General features: G+C 40.3%; 1 protein-coding gene, 1 pseudogene and 1 gene segment (V, D, J or C); all 3 read left to right on the top strand.

Moving 5' to 3' along the window:
• Positions 1 to 91: 91 nt before the first annotated feature.
• Positions 92 to 8,094, top strand: LOC121307392 (G-protein coupled receptor 4-like). Its single transcript, XM_041239601.1, has 4 exons — positions 92 to 333; positions 4,000 to 4,180; positions 6,316 to 6,412; positions 6,934 to 8,094. Exon 4 carries the CDS (start codon positions 7,037 to 7,039, stop codon positions 8,003 to 8,005), a length of 969 nt encoding a protein of 322 aa, XP_041095535.1. The 5' UTR covers positions 92 to 333; positions 4,000 to 4,180; positions 6,316 to 6,412; positions 6,934 to 7,036; the 3' UTR covers positions 8,006 to 8,094.
• Positions 8,095 to 11,068: 2,974 nt separating this feature from the next.
• Positions 11,069 to 11,719, top strand: LOC121307420 (annotated as a pseudogene).
• Positions 11,720 to 14,062: 2,343 nt separating this feature from the next.
• LOC121307421 lies at positions 14,063 to 14,789 on the top strand. The segment is given in 2 exon segments: positions 14,063 to 14,099; positions 14,200 to 14,789. Coding segments are annotated over 2 exon segments (339 nt in total).
• The last annotated feature ends 2,909 nt before the right edge of the window (positions 14,790 to 17,698 follow it).

The following is a 17,698-nucleotide window of genomic DNA, read 5'->3' as shown; positions in this document are numbered from 1 at the left end:
TCTGCGGTTGTGTATAAACAGACTTCCAGGACTTGAGTGTATCGACCGCCCACTAACCAGCCACATACTGCACAATACGTGTTGACGCTTGGTTACAACTAGGGCGTGTTTTCTTTTTGTAATAATTTTGTTTTCTCTAAGTACTCTAAAGTCGAGCCTCCCTTGTAGCCAAGGTCCAAGGACATTCTGCTGCTTTCCTATTAGACTTTGGAAGCATTTATAAAAGTTGGCAGCGGCGGCAGAAACTAGTGAAGCATTTGGTTGAGTTTCTTCACTTTGTGCCCTCAGGCTGGGCCACCGCAGATACATCTGAATAGCACTGGAGAGCCCCGAGTAAGCCAGGCAATAATAATCAAAAATAACCCTCTTTAAAAGGGTCATTGATTTATTTATAATTGTATTTTACTTATTTACTTGTAAAGCGAATTATTATTATTATTATTATTATTATTATTATTATTATTATTATTATTATTATTATTATTATTATTTAAAATAATAATAAACAGTCTCATACGTATTTAATATTTTTTAAATAATTGTAGGACATTTGTTTGCAAAGCGAAATTATTATTATTATTATTTTATTATTATTATTATTATTATTATTATTATTATTATTATTTGTAAGTCTCATACGATTTAATATTTTTTAAAAATGCTGTAACAAACGTATTACACGTTTTTATTTTTAATTTTTAAAATGTGCATCTTAATACACATATATAATTGATAATCTGCATCATTTTACTTCATTCACATTAAAAAGTAGATTACTTCAGTTTCGTTTCCCCAGAAAGGAGAAAAAAAAATCCCTTAAATCAACAGAATGTAATTCATATTTTGGGCGTGGTTTCAATAAACAGGGTGAGACCTGAGCATCAGGTAGATTTAATAAACGCATGGTTTTAGACTCCTACATTGTCAGACTTTATATATTAGTATTGCAATCCGCATCAACAACCCAACCTTAACCTCATCACTTTATAGTATAATGGTTATGCCATAACGTTTATATATATATATATCTATATATATATATATATATATATATAATATAATAGATATATATATATATATATAACTTTTCAAAGTAGCCAACAGAATTCATTGTGCAACCTAATTCTAAGTTCAATTTTTAAATCAATTTGTAAGTCATTCACCTGGTGGGACCAAAAAAATAAAAATACTGGTACCAGAACATTAATATAATAACTATAATAATTAATAATAATATGTAATTATATAAATAATACTAATAACATAATAATGAGGAGGACTGTGTCACTCCTGACACAGTATAAACTTATATTTTGAGTGTTGTTAACAATAATTGTATGACATAAAATTTAATATATATTATATAATAATTATATAGTCACTAAAATTTAAATATTATATGGGAGATACTGAAATTGAATCTGTGAAAAAGATCTAGTTTATGTTGACTCAGAAATGTCTTTATTTAGTCAATTTGGGGAAGTTATAAAAAAAAAGGCCAACAAGATGCTCGGATATATTGTTGAATTTAAATCAAGGGAAGTCACGTTAAAACTGTACAATGCATTAGTAAGACCTCATCTGAATATTGTGTTCTTTTCTGGTCACCTCGCTACAAAAAGGATATTGGTACTCTAGAAAGAGTGCAAAGAAGAGCGACCAGAAATATTCTGGGTTTAAAAGGCATGTCAGACAGGCTAAAAGAATTGAATCTGTTCAGTCTTGAACAAAGACGACTATGTGGAGATCTGATTCAAGCATTCAAAATTCTAAAAGGTATTGACAATGTCGACCCAAGGGATTTTTTCAACCTGAAAAAAGAAACAAGGACCAGGGGTCACAAATGGAGATTAGACAAAGGGGCATTCAGAACAGAAAATAGGAAGCAGTTTTTTTACAGAGAATTGTGAGGGTCTGGAACCAACTCCCCAGTAATGTTGTTGAAGCCGACACCCTGGGATCCTTCAAGAAGCTGCTTGATGAGAATCTGGGATCAATAAGCTACTAACAACCAAACGAGCAAGATGGGCCGAATGGTCTCCTCTCGTTTGCAAACATTCTTATGTTCTTACATTCGAATAAGTTTGAGACTGTTCTTCATGACAGATCACTCAGAAGTCATGGATACAGAAGCACCTTCCAAGCAAGCGGACTGTTAGCCAATGAGTGCAAAATCACCTTTTAGGAAATACAAAAAGCAAACATCAAAGACGTTGTTGATTTAGGCTTGTTGCCACAGTATGCGTTGATATTAATGTTTGGATTTATTGTTGTGTTGCTGACTCCTTCCTAACGGTATACCAAAAAAAAAACAAAAAAAAAAAAAAGCAGGCGTTGAATAGTTTGAACTCAGCATTCCAGATAAGCTGCATATTGATTCATTTATAAAAAAAACCCAAAACATACGACTGAGTCCATTCACTTGCCATGTGTGTTTGTAACTGCTGAATAAGCGTCTGGATTCTTGAACTTCACGATTTCTCTGCACTTAATCCCCTCAGACTAACCTCCCAATTTACAGTCTGTCGACTGAATTTTTTGAAGGTAAACCTATATAATAAAAACCATATTCTGTGTTTGGAGAGAATCGGGATGCGTTAGTGCTATAACCAATAAGGAATACAATATTATCGTTTCTTTAGAAATTAGATATTTACTTATTTATTTATAGAGCGCTTTTTATACAAAAGTATCGCAAAGCACTGTACAGTACACAGCAGAAAAAAAAGAACAAATCACAGCACATTTGTATAGGATGTCACACATACAACTGCCACAATCAGCACACAATGCATACCTCACAAGTTAGCATTGAAGTACGTACAGTCTTTATGTAAAGGACTCCTGACTTTACTGTTGCATGTTACCCCAAAATACTTTCTACTCGCATAGTGTCTAAATTGGAGAGTAAATTACTCACTGACCCAAAACCTTATCTGGAGCGCTGGTTTCATGCAGGAAACACCTGTAAATATAACAATTATTTGACTGTCAGAAAATCTTTACAGCCAGAGGTAGGGGTTCACTGTTCCTTGTCCCACTTCTACACTAAATTACTCAGTTGAACCTCATTTTGGATCTTAATCAGTTAATTACTTAATGAAAGCTGGAGGACTCTGGATTTGCAGGCCAGATTTGTGTGCACCCCTGGACTAAGGAAGTAAGGTAGCTCTTAACATTAGGGGATAGACGTAAGTATAGGCGCAGGGCAAATAATTGCAGATGCAGGGATAGCGGTCCCTAGATTGACGCTGGGGTCTAGCTCATCCATCCATTCAACTGTTAGGTCTAGGATGACCCGCGGAGTGAGACACTATTGCTTTAGCACAGCATCCTTCTGCATGCCAAACAAAGTGACCCTGGGATTGAATATGCAGGGTCTTCTTTGTCTTGCCCTTCTCCTCCAAACGTGTCCCTGCCTCTCTTCAACAAGAGCCAGGTGTCGCTGCATCAGGAATTGGACCACTGAAGCCAGTGACAGGACTCTGCAGCGGTGTGCTTTTATACAGCTTAGTTACTCGCTTCTGCAATGGTTTACATATTGTAAAAAAAGGTGTAAAGTTTTTGGAGGATCAGAAATTGCGATCGCTTAGTGTCTGGATCCTGCCTAATTCCATGCTCTTTTCTTCATTAATACATTTCAATATAATTTTAATTGATTACTGAAGACAAGGTGCAAATTTGACAGCGGGTGTAGAACGCCACATGAACATTATTCTTTACATAAGCCGCATTGTTAGCGGCAGGTAAAATCAGACCGCATTATGGAGGTTTTGCACCCGAGAATCACTTTGCGCATCTCATTGCATCTGCCCCTAGGTGTCCAGCTTTTAAATTCGTAATCAGACCTTCGAATCCAGTTTCATCTGAAAAGAAGAGAAACAAACAAACAAACATGATAAGGATACCAGAGATGCTGTTGAATTACATTCCTGCGTTATGAGTTATTGGACGCTAATTAAAGTTAATTACCTGATATCTGGTGTTGTTATTTTACAGACGTGAGATCCAGTGCCATCGTTTTCATAACCACTGTATATCTATTGGAGCCTGAATTGCCTGTCAAAAATACAATGTCACCTGTCTGAGTGCAGGGCGAGCCAGGCCAGCAGGGTGACACAAGGAGGAGGGAGGAAAAACAGCAGGAGATCACCTCATCGCTCTTGGACAAGCCCCACAGGTCAGGTACCCTAGCAGGTGAACACTACCCAGACACGGCCCAGTTCGGCAAGTCAGGTGTTCAGAATTTGCAGTTAAATTGGGATGGGAGAAAGTGAGATGCTAACAGGAACAGCTAGCTTCAGCTAGGAATTCAAAGCACATTTCAACATCTGCCCCCGCCTTCCCCCAAAAGATGCAGAGCGCAGCTGCGCCTTTCAACCAAAAGGAAACTTATGAAAATAAATCCATCTGCAGCGAAATTTGAATCAGTAAAAACAGGTTTATTATTATTATTATTATTATTATTATTATTATTATTATTATTATTATTATTATTATTATCCAACAAAACACATTCTAGTGTTACATTAAAACGAGTGTGGCGAGCCACTAATCAATAAAATAGAAGTCTATAAAACTTTTTAATAAATTAATTACCGGTATGCAACAAGATTCATCAGTTTAATAACTTGTTTTAGTTCATTGTAACGGGCTAAATACACTGTTGCTAAATCAAGGGGTAATAAGGACTTCCTGTTATCATTTTATTATTTTAATTGTGTTTATCTGCCAGTTTAACTGTAAACTAACTGGTCAAATTATAAACGAGAATGCAGTTTCCAAAGAGGGAGGTGGGAGGATTCTGAACAGCAGGGTGCGCAGTGACGGCACAGTTCATTGAATAGAGCCCTGCGTTCAATGAACTTGCAGCGTCTCTGTTAAGAAGAATAAAATAAAACGAACTTTAATTCAGCTGAGTTACATGGTGGGTTTGCAATTACGATAATAATGAAAGATCTAACTGGGAAGTATAATTTACTTAGCTGAGGCTGAAGGAAAGCGAAAGTACAACTTTAACGATTTGCAAAGCCTGTCGCTCTGTGCGTGTGCATGTGTGGGCAAAGGGAGCGCGCACCGTTGAGGCGCGCTTTTTTGGAAAATGGTAGTGGACGCGCATAATGTAAGTCTATGGGGAGGGGAGTATTAAAGGAAGGAAAACGGGCCGTGGGAATACCTCAGCCGTGAAAAAAAGGATTCGTTAAAAGGGTAATGTTACTGACGTGCTTAAGATAAAGTAAGCTTTATATATATTATATATATATATATATATATATATATATATATATATATATATATATATATATATATATATATATATTACTAATTTGTAATTTGGTATGTTCCAAGGGAAGGAGTTGGGTATAAATAGCTTGTCTCGAGCCCCACACTGGGTGTGTTGTTTTATTCGGACTGGTTTCTGTGGTTTGAAGGGCTGAGTGAGGGGAGGTGGGACCTGGTTATCAGAATATAGCCTCCTTGTGACAGTCAACTGTTTACTACATTTTCCATTGATTAATTTAGCTAATTAAAAAAAAATCACACCGGCCCCTAACATATTGAAACATACATACAACTACTAAAATAGTTTTATGTTAATAGCTAATTAGTCGCATGACCTATTCATCACAGACATCAATTGCATTTTTAAATGAATGCTATCAAGTACGAAGGTTGTTATGAAAACGTTTCTACAAAAGAAAGCTGAGCCCTTTTTTGTTATTCATACTTTGCAAAAAAAAAAAAAAAAAAAAAAATTCTTTGGTAGCGGATTCGACATATTGTAATTTTAGCAATACTGAAAAGTGACAGAAAACAGACCTCGTTCTTCAAATGACGCACAAAACAAGCGGAATCCCAGCCATGCGCGTTAAATCTAGCCTGATACCCTTATTATTATTATTATTATTATTATTATTATTATTGTTATTATTATTTGCTTGTTACACAGACGTTTTTGGAGAATACCCCGGACTGGACATCACCTTGTTTACTGCACCACTCGCATCTTGCTCACAGGAGTTTATAACAAGAGTCCCCTAGCTGAATTATACACACAAATGCAATCCTCACCACTCTCGTACACACATTTAAGTACATCTATATAAGCCTGTTGCCTGGGTGAATGTTTAGTAACAGAGAAAAAATTAAAATAAATACAAGTGCGGTCTTCAAAGCTAACAAAATTACTCAGTATGTCTAGATGTTTCTTATTCCATAATGATTTGCATCTCAAACAATATTAGCTGCAGCATGACATCGTGTGGTACAACAAGAGTATTCATGTATAACTTATTTCAATATATTTCCATACAGAACTTCAATAACAAACAAGCTTCTGTTGGAAACTATTTCAAAGAAGCTTCCTCAGTATGTGACGCTGTCCTTCTAGCATTTTGGGGGTTATTTTCATGTAAGTTATTGTGTTATTGTGATTATGGTTATTCTATGCTTATAGTTTTGGACCAGGTCTACCTCTGTAAGGGAAGAGAGGCTTTATATTGTCAATATTTGCTAATATTTAATGAAACGCCTGTTTTATTTACTGCTAGGAGTGCTCTCAGTCCTTATCTACCAGGCGTATTGCTGTCTTTGGCTGCTATTTTTGAATTTTTATAAGTTGGGCAGTTTTTTTTTCAATCTCATTTTTTTTACAGTTCTTTCAAGTTGCGTATTATGCAATATATCTGTATATAAAAACATTTCTGTTCAAGTGTCTGTTTATTTACAAAGTTTCGGGTGTGCAGATGCTTTATATGATGTTCCTGAATAAAACTACAGCTTCTATCTGATTGCTTGTCCTTTCATTACAATATTTCTGCTGTTTTCAATACGCCAGTCATATGACTATGAACGCAGTCGTTCTAGGTATATAAATGACAGTCTGTTCTAATACATTTGCACACTGAATCTATAAGACTGTGCTGTTTCCAGCTTTTCAGATTTGCAAGAAGCAGCAGGAACATCAATTGCATCTGAAGCTCCACCAGCCAGCTCTCATACAGAATCGCCTGAGAATCTGCTGAAAGGATTCAGAATGAATAACTTCAGTATCTGCAATGAATCATGTGACAACATTGACTTTAGCTTAGACCAGACCTTTCTCCCGGCGCTGTACGCGCTAATCTTCTGCATTGGCCTGCCCACCAACTGCCTGGCCCTCTACGGGCTGTACTGCCTGGTCAGAACTGACAACACCCTTCCAGTCTATATCATCAACCTGCTCTTATCAGACCTGCTGCACATCACCATGCTGCCTCTCTGGATTGACTACTACAGCCGCGGTCATGTGTGGCGCTTCGGGGACGCCTTGTGCAGCAGCACTGGGATCATCTTTTGGATCAGCCAAATCGTCAGCATTTTCTTCATGCTCTGTGTTGCTCTGGAGCGTTACATTGCAGTCTCCCACCCTCTGTGGTTCCGAAGCCAGCGTAGACTCAAGTACACCTGTTTGCTTTGTGGGTTTGCATGGCTGGTTGCATTTCTAGGGATCACCATATCCTTCAAAGTTGGGTTTACCAACACTGCAGACGGCTTGTGTTTCGAAAAATATCCCTCCAACAAACAATACTGTGTGTTGCGTTTGGGGACGATCACATTGGGTTTTCCACTGCCACTGACTCTCCTAGTTGGCCTTTATGGTGCGACTTGGAGGAATATAAACCAGGCTGTTTCAGTGGCAGACTGCGAAAAGAAAAAGATAACAAAATTATTGCTTCTTTTGGTGGTGATATTTGTTCTTGTGTTTGGGCCATATCACATCGTTGGGTATGTCAGATATACTGGGTTGATGGTTTTAGAGGACTGCTGTGATTATGAAGCCAGGATTTTCATCTATTTCCAGATTGGAATGGGCTTTCTCAGCCTCAGCAGCCTCCTGGATCCTTTCTTGTATATTTTTGTTTGCAGAGATGTTAGGAAGGAGATGCTGGATTCTTTCCCCTGCTTTCAGAAGCTGGCCAATGTAACAGAGCGCTGGAAGACAGCAAGAGCATCAACAACTTAGAGAAAACGTGGGTAACACTTTCCATGAAGTGTCTCTAATGATATTTACATAGCAAGTACTTAGTAAACACATGTGTGATTACACATGATTAAAATGTTATTATGCACCATTAAAACTTAGCTTGTACATCTTTTTGCACAAGATATGCAAGCACACAACTGTATCAGAAAATTATATTGTATCCACATGTATTTACCAAGTAACATAATCTGCAAATACATAGTAATTAGAGACAATTTAAAGTGTTATCAATGCATGTAAACCAGGCACCTTTGATTGACCACAACATTTAATTTGTACAACAATTTGTAAACTGATCTCTCATTCGCTTCAGATGGATTTTAAATTGCATTAATCTTTTTTATGATGAACGCTATCAATGTAAGTGTTGCTCTGGTGCTGAGCTACAGTGTGGTCATGTTCCAGTCTATCTCGCTTTGCAGGGCTCTGAGCCGACCCACCTTCCCATGAGGTACTGTTCTGCTTGTGCTTTCATGTATATTTCAAATTGATTTAAAAATCAGCCTAAGCCACTTTGAATTAGGACCTATGGAAACTTTAATGCTGAGCCTGCAATCAGAAACATTCAGCACAAAGACTATCCTTGTCCTGCAGCCTCGCCTAGTTATTAGTTCTTGAGTGTTACTAAAATGATTGATATTGTAGCAGAGTAGAGGGAGAAGAGAGGAAGGTGTAGTCCTTCAGGTGTAGTACAGGACTACATCCCCCAGAATGCCTTGGGGGTTAGAATTGGAGCCAGGATGGGAACAATGGAATGAGGAACAGCTGCCTGTAGTTCAGAAGGTAGGTATAAAACCAGGTGAACATGTCTATGTGGGGCTGTCTGTGTAAGATTATGCGTGCAACTTGTTTCTATAACAAGTGTTTCGCCAAGCGATAAATAGCTTAGCCGTCCGACTGATATTTTAGGTCATAGATAAAAGTTAAAAGTTAGTTTGCACTCCAGAGAAGGAGATGGGTTTTTGTTTTATTGCTGGGTTTTGTTTATTTGTGTTTCAGAATAAAAACAGCTTTTAGAATTGTGTAAGTATTTCCTTTTATTTCATTTCTTATTGTTCCTCACAATTTGAAGTTGATGGTATACACAATAGTTACACAAGACTTTACCTATACTGTATGTAGGGCTTGGAACTTGGGTTCAGGAGACTTTGCTTCAGGCCACTGCATGGCCCACCAGGGAAGTCTTGGGGTTTGATACAGCAAAGTTGTCTCAAACTAGGTCTCCTGGAACCAGGTTTGAAGCCGCTCTTCGTGAAAAGGTGGCTTTCTGGTCCCTCATCTTTAATGAACATTCATTCAGTTCTGTAGTTACAATTTATCACCACAAGGGGTCAGCAGAGTTTCATGATTCACTGGGTAACTCCTCACGTGTTTCAGACTCTTTCAATGCAAACCCACAGCCCTTGTTTGTTGTGAAGTTCAACATCCAGCTATTAGAAGCCACTGAACAGTGTCTAGCAAATCTCAACACCGCCAGCTCCTATTTAAACCCAGCCCTCAGCCTGGCTGTTGAAATGCACTCGGGAGAGGCAGGGCTACATTCTCAACTCTTATACAGTACGCCCAGTCTGTTCAGGGAAGATTCACCATCTCCAGAGACAATTCCAATAGCATGCTGTACTTTCAAAGCAACAGCCTGAAGACTGAAGACTCTGCCGTGTATTACTGTTCTCGAGAGACCCACAGTGAGAGAAGTGAAGCCTGAGCCCTTACAAAAACCCACTAGTCTGAATCAACTCATTCATGTCAATGGGGAATTCATCCCATCTGCATCTGTTGTTTCAGTTCACACACAGCGGCATCATTACAGTTACACAGAGAGAATATAACAATGCGGTTTAGAATAGCCTACGTTTGGCTCAAGCCTTTACTCAAACACAAGCACTGAATATCCTCATCTGCTCCACAGCAAGCAATATAGGACCATTACAATGTCCCTCCCCATTTCTCTGGTGGTTAGGTGCCCTTCAAGGTCTACACTGTGGATAAACTACAGTCCAATGTAGAGCATGATTCTGAGACAAAAGACTGCTAGACTTTAGACGATGCCATTAAAACACCCCTCCCTCTCTCTTCCCACTCCTGAGACACAGACAGACAGAAAGACAACCCCCAACAGTAACCTCACACAGGCCAGGCTGCCATTCCGTCTAACAAGCATTGGCACAGACAAGTAAAGAAACAACAATTGGGCTTGATCTTCTTTCTACCATACAGATTGGTTTCTGCAATGGTGAGTTCCAAGACTGGAAGCACATTGACGGGATGAGTCTCTCTTCAGGGATGGCGAGATGTTTAAGTGATATTTATATGTATTAAAACTGGAAGAGCCACTAGAGGGCGCTACAACACCTTTCTTTGGCTTAAGCTGAGGGAACACAATGACAATATTTTCAGTGGCTTAAAATCTGGTTCCAGGAGACCTAGTTTGAGGCAACTTTATTGATTCAAACCCCAAGTCTCCCCTGGTGTGCCGTGCAGTAACCTGAAACTGAGTCTCCTGAAACCAAGTCCCAAGACACAGAGTGGCTTTCTGTTCCCTCAGCTTTAGACGGGCACACTGCAAAAACAAAACACACTTTAGTTAGAATAACTATCTCTGTATCTTTTTCAAATTCCTGAAGAAAATCTGCCAGAGAAGTGCATCTTAATCAAAAGAAATCAATAGAAATGAAAGAACAGAAGCTGTTGCATTGTGTTCAGTGCAATTGAGAGTGTGTGGAGATGCATTTGATATTATCTGTTGTCTTGACCTCATTCAGAACTAAGCACAGAATCATCACCAGTGAAGCCACTGCTTTTCAATCACTGCAAACGAGCCTGTGAGCGTGAATCAAACAGGAGCGTGATGTATTATTAATATAATTTCAAAGAATATTCTCACGGCATCAACCAATAATACAATAACATGCTATAACAAATCCACAGTCCATTGTACTGTAAGCAAACCGTTACATGCGTTCCTGTGTTGTGTTCAGTGAACTCTGTATCCTGCTGAATTTATCCAGCCATATGCAAACTCAGAGCCCCCACTTCCTATTTAATGCAGAGCAGAGGCACCCAGAAGGCAGATGCCAGGGACGCGGGCAACGGTATAGAAGTGACACACAGTGTAGCGTCTCATTACTGAACCAGACATGGGAGGCATTGCACAGCTCTGCATCGTACTGTACTGCTTGGCAGGTAGGAACCTGGACTGATTGAATTACAGTCATTCACACAAAGCTAAGTCATTGGCTTGTGAATAATATCTGGCTTTTGCAGCAGCCATTTAGAACAGCGTTGTGTGCTGCTTTGAGGTAAGTGAAGGGTTTTGATGAGCTTTTCTGCTTTCAGGTGTTTGGGCGGACATTGTGTTGAAGCAGTCCGATCCTGAGGTTAGAAAGCCAGGAGACTCTGTGAAACTGTCCTGTCAAGGCTCCGGGGGAGATGAGGATGGGGGTTCCTTCAGTGACTATCAGATGAGCTGGATTCGATAAACTCCTGGGAAGGGTCTGGAATGGGTGGGCTACATTAGCAGCAGCGGTAGTAGTACAAGCTATGCCCCGTCTGTCCAGGGAAGATTCACCATCTCCAGAGACGACTCCAACAGCATGCTGTATTTACAAATGAACAGCCTGAAGACCGAAGACTCTGCCGTGTATTACTGTGCTGGAAACTCACAATGATGCAATCAAATCAAGCAGCCATACAAAAACCCCTCTCTTCAGGACTGCAACACTGATCACTCACAGTGTGGAAGAGCAAAGCTCTGCCCTTTTAAATTGGCAGGGATGGGGTTAACTTCCCCTACCTGCCTGGGTTTATTATGTTCAGGTGGCTGGGGTTGATTAGTTGATTAGGTTGATTAACGATCAATCAGCACCCAGCCACCTGATATAAAAGGAGGCCTCTGCTTCTCATTTGGGGAGGAGGGAGCTGAGGAAGCAGGTTGGTGTTTGTTTTGTGGTTTTTGAATTTTCTAAATCCAGTGAAGGCATTGCCCAGCCTGGAAACTTTATTTTTGTGAGTTTTGTTTTTGCTTTATTTATGTTTGAGTATCTGTTATTTTGCCCTTGTGCACTTTATTTTTGTTTATTTATAATAAAATTGTTATTTTTTTGAACTGCAGTCTGTCTCTGGGCCTCTATCCACTCGCCAGCCTGCCACACACAGCTTCTGCTTTCTTTTTCATGGTTGAGTTGTGGCAGATCAACTATGAGATTCAGACTGTTTGTCTGTTAGAAAACCACTCAGTGAATTTCGAAGAAAACAAAAGTGGCAACTCCCCAGACACGCAAAGAACCAGCTGAGCAAAATCCATGTGAAGCCCCAGTCGCCCCCTTATCTGTGATGAAACAGGAATCACTGAGTAGAAAGCATACATGGGTTATGAAAATAGAGGGAAGGAAATTCAGTCTGTTGAGCCTGAAGTTCTTTAACAAAGCCAGAAGGAGCTGACAAAACGAACCCTCAGTTTGAAGAGCTCTGCTCACACTGCCAATAGAGAGAGCAACTATGTATCCATATCTTCCAAAGAAATTCAGAAAATCTGCAGCAACACTGAAGCAGACTGTTGGCATGCACAGGGGTGTCCTGCCATGCTGCAGAGTGCAATCCATGCTAAATGGATACAGGGCTGTGTATGACATGCTTTCAGTTTGTGTAGAGACAGGATTGTTCAGGGACTCAACACAAACACTTCCTCACAAATACAAGGATGTGGGGCTTGACTTGATGTGTTTGTAATGTGCTGGGATAAGACACAGCTGGATGTTTTACTGCAGCTGACAGCACTGTGGAATAACCCTGGATTGCATCAGCCACCTCTCTGTAGTTCTCACTACGTTCCCTCCATACTGCACACAAGGGCTTGAACCAATCAAGGGGAATTCTCTGCTACTGTTCAATTCTTTATTCAAACCCAGCTGTGGTTTCTTCCAAGCAAATAAGCCCCTTGGTTTCTTCTATCTTTCCCATTGCAAATACACGGCGCTTCTCATTGTCATCAAGTCGATGGCAGTGTCTGTATGACAATGAGACACAATGCCACTATCTTAAAGGTACAATAAATATGTTTTTACAAAATGAAATCATTCTGTCACCCATCTAGCATTCATGCTATTGCATTCCAATGCTTTTTTTTCATGGCATGCTTGAAACTTTTGTGTTACAAGTACTGGAATACATTACAACGCAAATATTACCATTGTCATTCACAACCGCAACACTGCAAATGGAACGAGGCTTCTGAGAGTTTGGTGAGTGGGTTTGACAGCTCCTCTACACACTGCAGTTCTCATCTTCTGACAGCAGATGGCAGTGTCTCCCTCAGAATGGCAGTGCTGGAACCGAACACACTTCAATGTGAAAACACTGCAGGCTGTATATTACCGAGCTCCAGAGTAACAGTGAGACCAGCCTGCTGTGCTTCCCTGCAGGACAGATTCACACTCTCCCACCTCATCAGCTCACTGCAACATGGATGTGTAGAAGACTGCGTGTGCACAGCATGTATTTATGCATGGAATATCTGCTTTGAACACATTTCTCCAGATCTCTTACATGCAGGATCAAGGAGATGGAATTAAAGCAGTTTACTTATGAATTCTCCAAAGAAATATTGAAAAAAGCTTCTTTCCCAAAATCAATAAGGGGTCTATATTTAAAGCACGATGACTGTGCCAGCTACCCTTTAAACAATGATCTGTGTGAATCAATCAGGGCCCAGTTGTTTGCTGATAATCTGTGCTAATGGGCTGATTGTTCAATTATAAAACACATGACTTGAGTTGATGATAATAATAAGATTTGTTTGACACATTTCTCCAGCCCCTCTGTCTCTGTAGAGGGATTCCAGTGTGCAGTGTTTCCGGAAGTCAGCAATATAAACAAGCTGCTTTAAATAATGCACAGAAACGTATGCAAATGTACAGGGCTTCACTTCCTATTTAACTCTGCTGCAGTGCAGATAGGAGCAGGAGGAGAGGTAGCCTGTCTGCTGGTTACAGCACTTTCTTCTTTCAATAAGCACAATATTGCAGTACAATGGGGATTTTAACAGCTCTCTGTATAATAATGACAGCTCTTTCAAGTAAGTATGTGACACTTGTGGTAATTAGCCTGCATTGATTCTGTATATTACTTGATGTTTTAGCAGTAGTTACTGTACGTTGTTTGCTTTTTTCCTCAAGGTGTCCGGTCTGATGTAGTGTTGACTGAGTCCGGAGCAGGAGTTGCAAAGCCTGGAGGGTCCCATAAACTGTCCTGTAAAGCCTCTGGATTCACATTCAGCAGCTACGACATGAGCTGGGTTCGACAAACTCCTGGAAAGGGTCTGGAATGGGTGGGCTCCATTAGCAGCAGTGCTGCTGGTAGTAGTACAAGCTATGCCCCGTCTGTCCAGGGAAGATTCACCATCTCCAGAGACGATTCCAACAGCATGGTGTATTTACAAATGAACAGCCTGAAGACCGAAGACTCTGCCGTGTATTACTGTGCTGTAGACCCACAGTGATGCAATCAAACCAAGCAGTCGTACAAAAACCCCTCTATTCAGGACTGCAGCACTGATCACTCACAGCTTCTGCTTTCTTTTTCATGGTTGAGTTGTGGCAGATCAACCATGAGATTCAGACTGTTTGTCTGTTAGAGCACCAGACCACACTCCCCCTCCTTGAAAAAAAGTTGATTGATGCCCAGTTGAATTGCCGGTGTCCTGTGGCAGTGCTTTTTTGAAACATTACGGCTGTGTTTTCGTGGCTGAGGTTTCTGAGGGTGGCGCAGAGCACTGCCTTCGCTTTCTGAAGCTACTTTTGCAGGTTTGCAGTTTCTTGGAAGGTTTCCTGCTGATTTTCCACTATTGCCGGCTGGTGGACACTGGAATGCTATGAAGAGCATTCTGGTTTGTTGGATAGAGATGGAGCCAGTGATTGTTTATAGAGGACTCGTTTTTGTGAGCTGTTAGAGCCATTACTTCACAGGTTTGTTGAGGTTCTGACAGTTGACAGTTATACCGGATCTTCTTTCTGGCGGATTGATACCTTCAGGTCCTTTCACGCTGAGCGCGGCGCGTCAAAGCGTCAGCGTCCAGCGTATTGTGACGCCCTCAGCTTTCAAATTAAAGGCGTTGAAATAACGAGAACGTGAGAAACGGCAAAGGTGTGACGCACTAGAAGCCGAGATGCATTATTATTAAATAATATACTTATTAATTACTACTCGTTCATGTGTATTCTAGAGCACTGTCCCTAAAAATAAATACAACAGCCAAAATTAAAACAAATAAATAAAAGAACACAAATAATAACAAACTATCGGAATAATAAATAATAATAATAATAATAATAAATAATAATAATAATAAAATAATAATAATGACCCTACTGCTAACTGTTTAACACGCAACAGTCCAACACTTTCCTGGTGATTCCATAAAGCGCTTTGACCAGAACAGAAGCATTAATGTGTTGCATATTTGAATCTGTAGGCTGCGGTTGTAGTTCTTAATTATTAAATAGGAAACTTTACACAAGTGTTCAGTTTAAAGACACAGTTTGTGTTTGAAACACAGGGCTCAAGCTACACTCTCGCCGTTCTCATTGTGATGACGTGACATTCATGTATTCACTGTCTGTCCTAAAATAAATAATGCAAAATAAACATAAAGATTATATCCATTATATTTCTTCATTTAATTCAGATGGAGGTATTTTTTGAACATGTCGGGTCTCATTTTGTTTTAACCCGCTCGTTTTCAAATTTACGGTGGTCCCTGCTAGGGCCGAGACCACGCCACAAAAACAATAAACCACCCTTCCTCACTCAACTCCCCCGCTCTCTCTCTACTCTACTCCCCGGCTCCATTCTCTCTCCCTGACTCACGCAGCTCGTCTCTCCCCTGGGCCCCGCGGTCACGCCGCGGCAGGATTCCGTGGCTAGCCCCTCTCCACGAATGAGCCCCACCACCCCTCTATCTCTGGTCCCGAGGTTAGACGCCTCTCCGCTCCTGAACCCACCTCCGTCATTCCCCACTCCTCACTTAGGCCAGACTCCCCCTCCCTCTCGCACAGTAAGCAATTTTTAAGCTGACTAGAACTTTAAGATGAAGACATGAAAAACGATCGAGTCATCGACAGGATTCATTGCCTTGAGCACTCAGCCAACACTAATCAATGAACGAGTATAGATAGCAGATATCAAGACTTGCAAACATACCACCGCCACCACAGAGAGAAAAAGAAGGAAAGGAAGAAAGAAAGAACGAAAGAAAGAACACTCATGGAAACGCTTTCATTGAAGACTGGTCCGCTGAATCGAGTTATTTTATGGCGCGCTGAGCTCTGCTTTCTGTCCCGCATGGATCAGCAGATCGAGAGGTTAAGCCGTTGGACTTAAGTGCCAATGGACGTGTGTCCGCCTGGGTTCGAGCCCCACTTCCAGCAGTGATAAAAACGGATGACTAATTCTACAGAGGTTCAAAAATGGTTTGAAAATGTCCTCCTAGTACACTATAGTGTGCACATTGAACACACCTTCAACCCATTGCTTTTTCGGTTCTGATTTGTGAATATGAAATCAGACCACCATAACTTAACCGCGGATTCCTCGCAGAGCTCAGAAACACCACTGCCGTGGACACGCACACGCGCGTGGAGAGCCGTGGTTGTATACGTGAAGGAGGGACGCGTCCGCTCTGCAGGAGCTACGATTCGCCACAAAGGGAAAGTTAATGAATCGAGAGAACGCTGTTTCTACTGGATTTATTCACGAGACTGGCTGCTTTTATTCTGTGTCGAATAAGCAACGCTATTGGAAACAAGCACACAATTGCATGTATAACACAATCGCGGCAACATATATCATTAACAGCACTGACAATGAGTTCATGTTGAAAAAATACTTTTTATTGACAAAATTGTAAAGTAACAACAATCTTAACACCGTCTAAACAGATTAATAAAAAATGTATAAACAGTTTCATAGCATTTTGTACAGCGTGCAGTGGCGATTAACAAAATGAAAACAAAGCAACCATCTAGTAAAAATAAAACGACACCTTTGCTAAGAATAATGCTGTTGCTGAATTACTGTGGGAAGCAAACAATTAACACTGATGAGCCGCTCGCTGAACTGCCTCGGGACAGACTGTACTGAACACTGCGTTTAAACCAATGCGTGTAAACCAGGCACCTTTGATTGACCACAACATTTAATTTGTACAACAATTTGTAAACTGATCTCCAATCTTTCTCATTCGCTTCAGATGGATTTTAAATTGCATTAATCTTTTTTATGATGAACGCTATCAATGTAAGTGTTGCTCTGGTGCTGAGCTACAGTGTGGTCATGTTCCAGTGTATCTCGCTTTGCAGGGCTCTGAGCCGACCCACCTTCCCATGAGGTACTGTTCTGCTTGTGCTTTCATGTATATTTCAAATTGATTTAAAAATCAGCCTAAGCCACTTTGAATTAGGACCTATGGAAACTTTAATGCTGAGCCTGCAATCAGAAACATTCAGCACAAAGACTGTCCTTGTCCTTCAGCCTCGCCTAGTTATTAGTTCTTGAGTGTTACTATAATGATTGATATTGTAGCAGAGTAGAGGGAGAAGAGAGGAAGGTGTAGTTCTTCATGTGTAGTACAGGACTACATCCCCCAGAATGCCTTGGGGGTTAGAATTGGAGCCAGGA

Source organism: Polyodon spathula, chromosome 55 (genome assembly GCF_017654505.1).
Source record: "Polyodon spathula isolate WHYD16114869_AA chromosome 55, ASM1765450v1, whole genome shotgun sequence".
NCBI classification, from domain to species: domain Eukaryota; kingdom Metazoa; phylum Chordata; class Actinopteri; order Acipenseriformes; family Polyodontidae; genus Polyodon; species Polyodon spathula.
The sequence above is the reverse complement of the archived record's forward strand: the minus strand, read 5'-3'. Positions and strand labels throughout refer to the sequence as shown.

What these genes read in the sequence shown, in the direction of transcription:
- LOC121307392 (XM_041239601.1), top strand. Translation starts at nt 7,037, where the DNA reads ATGAATAACTTCAGTATCTGCAATGAATCATGTGACAACATTGACTTT.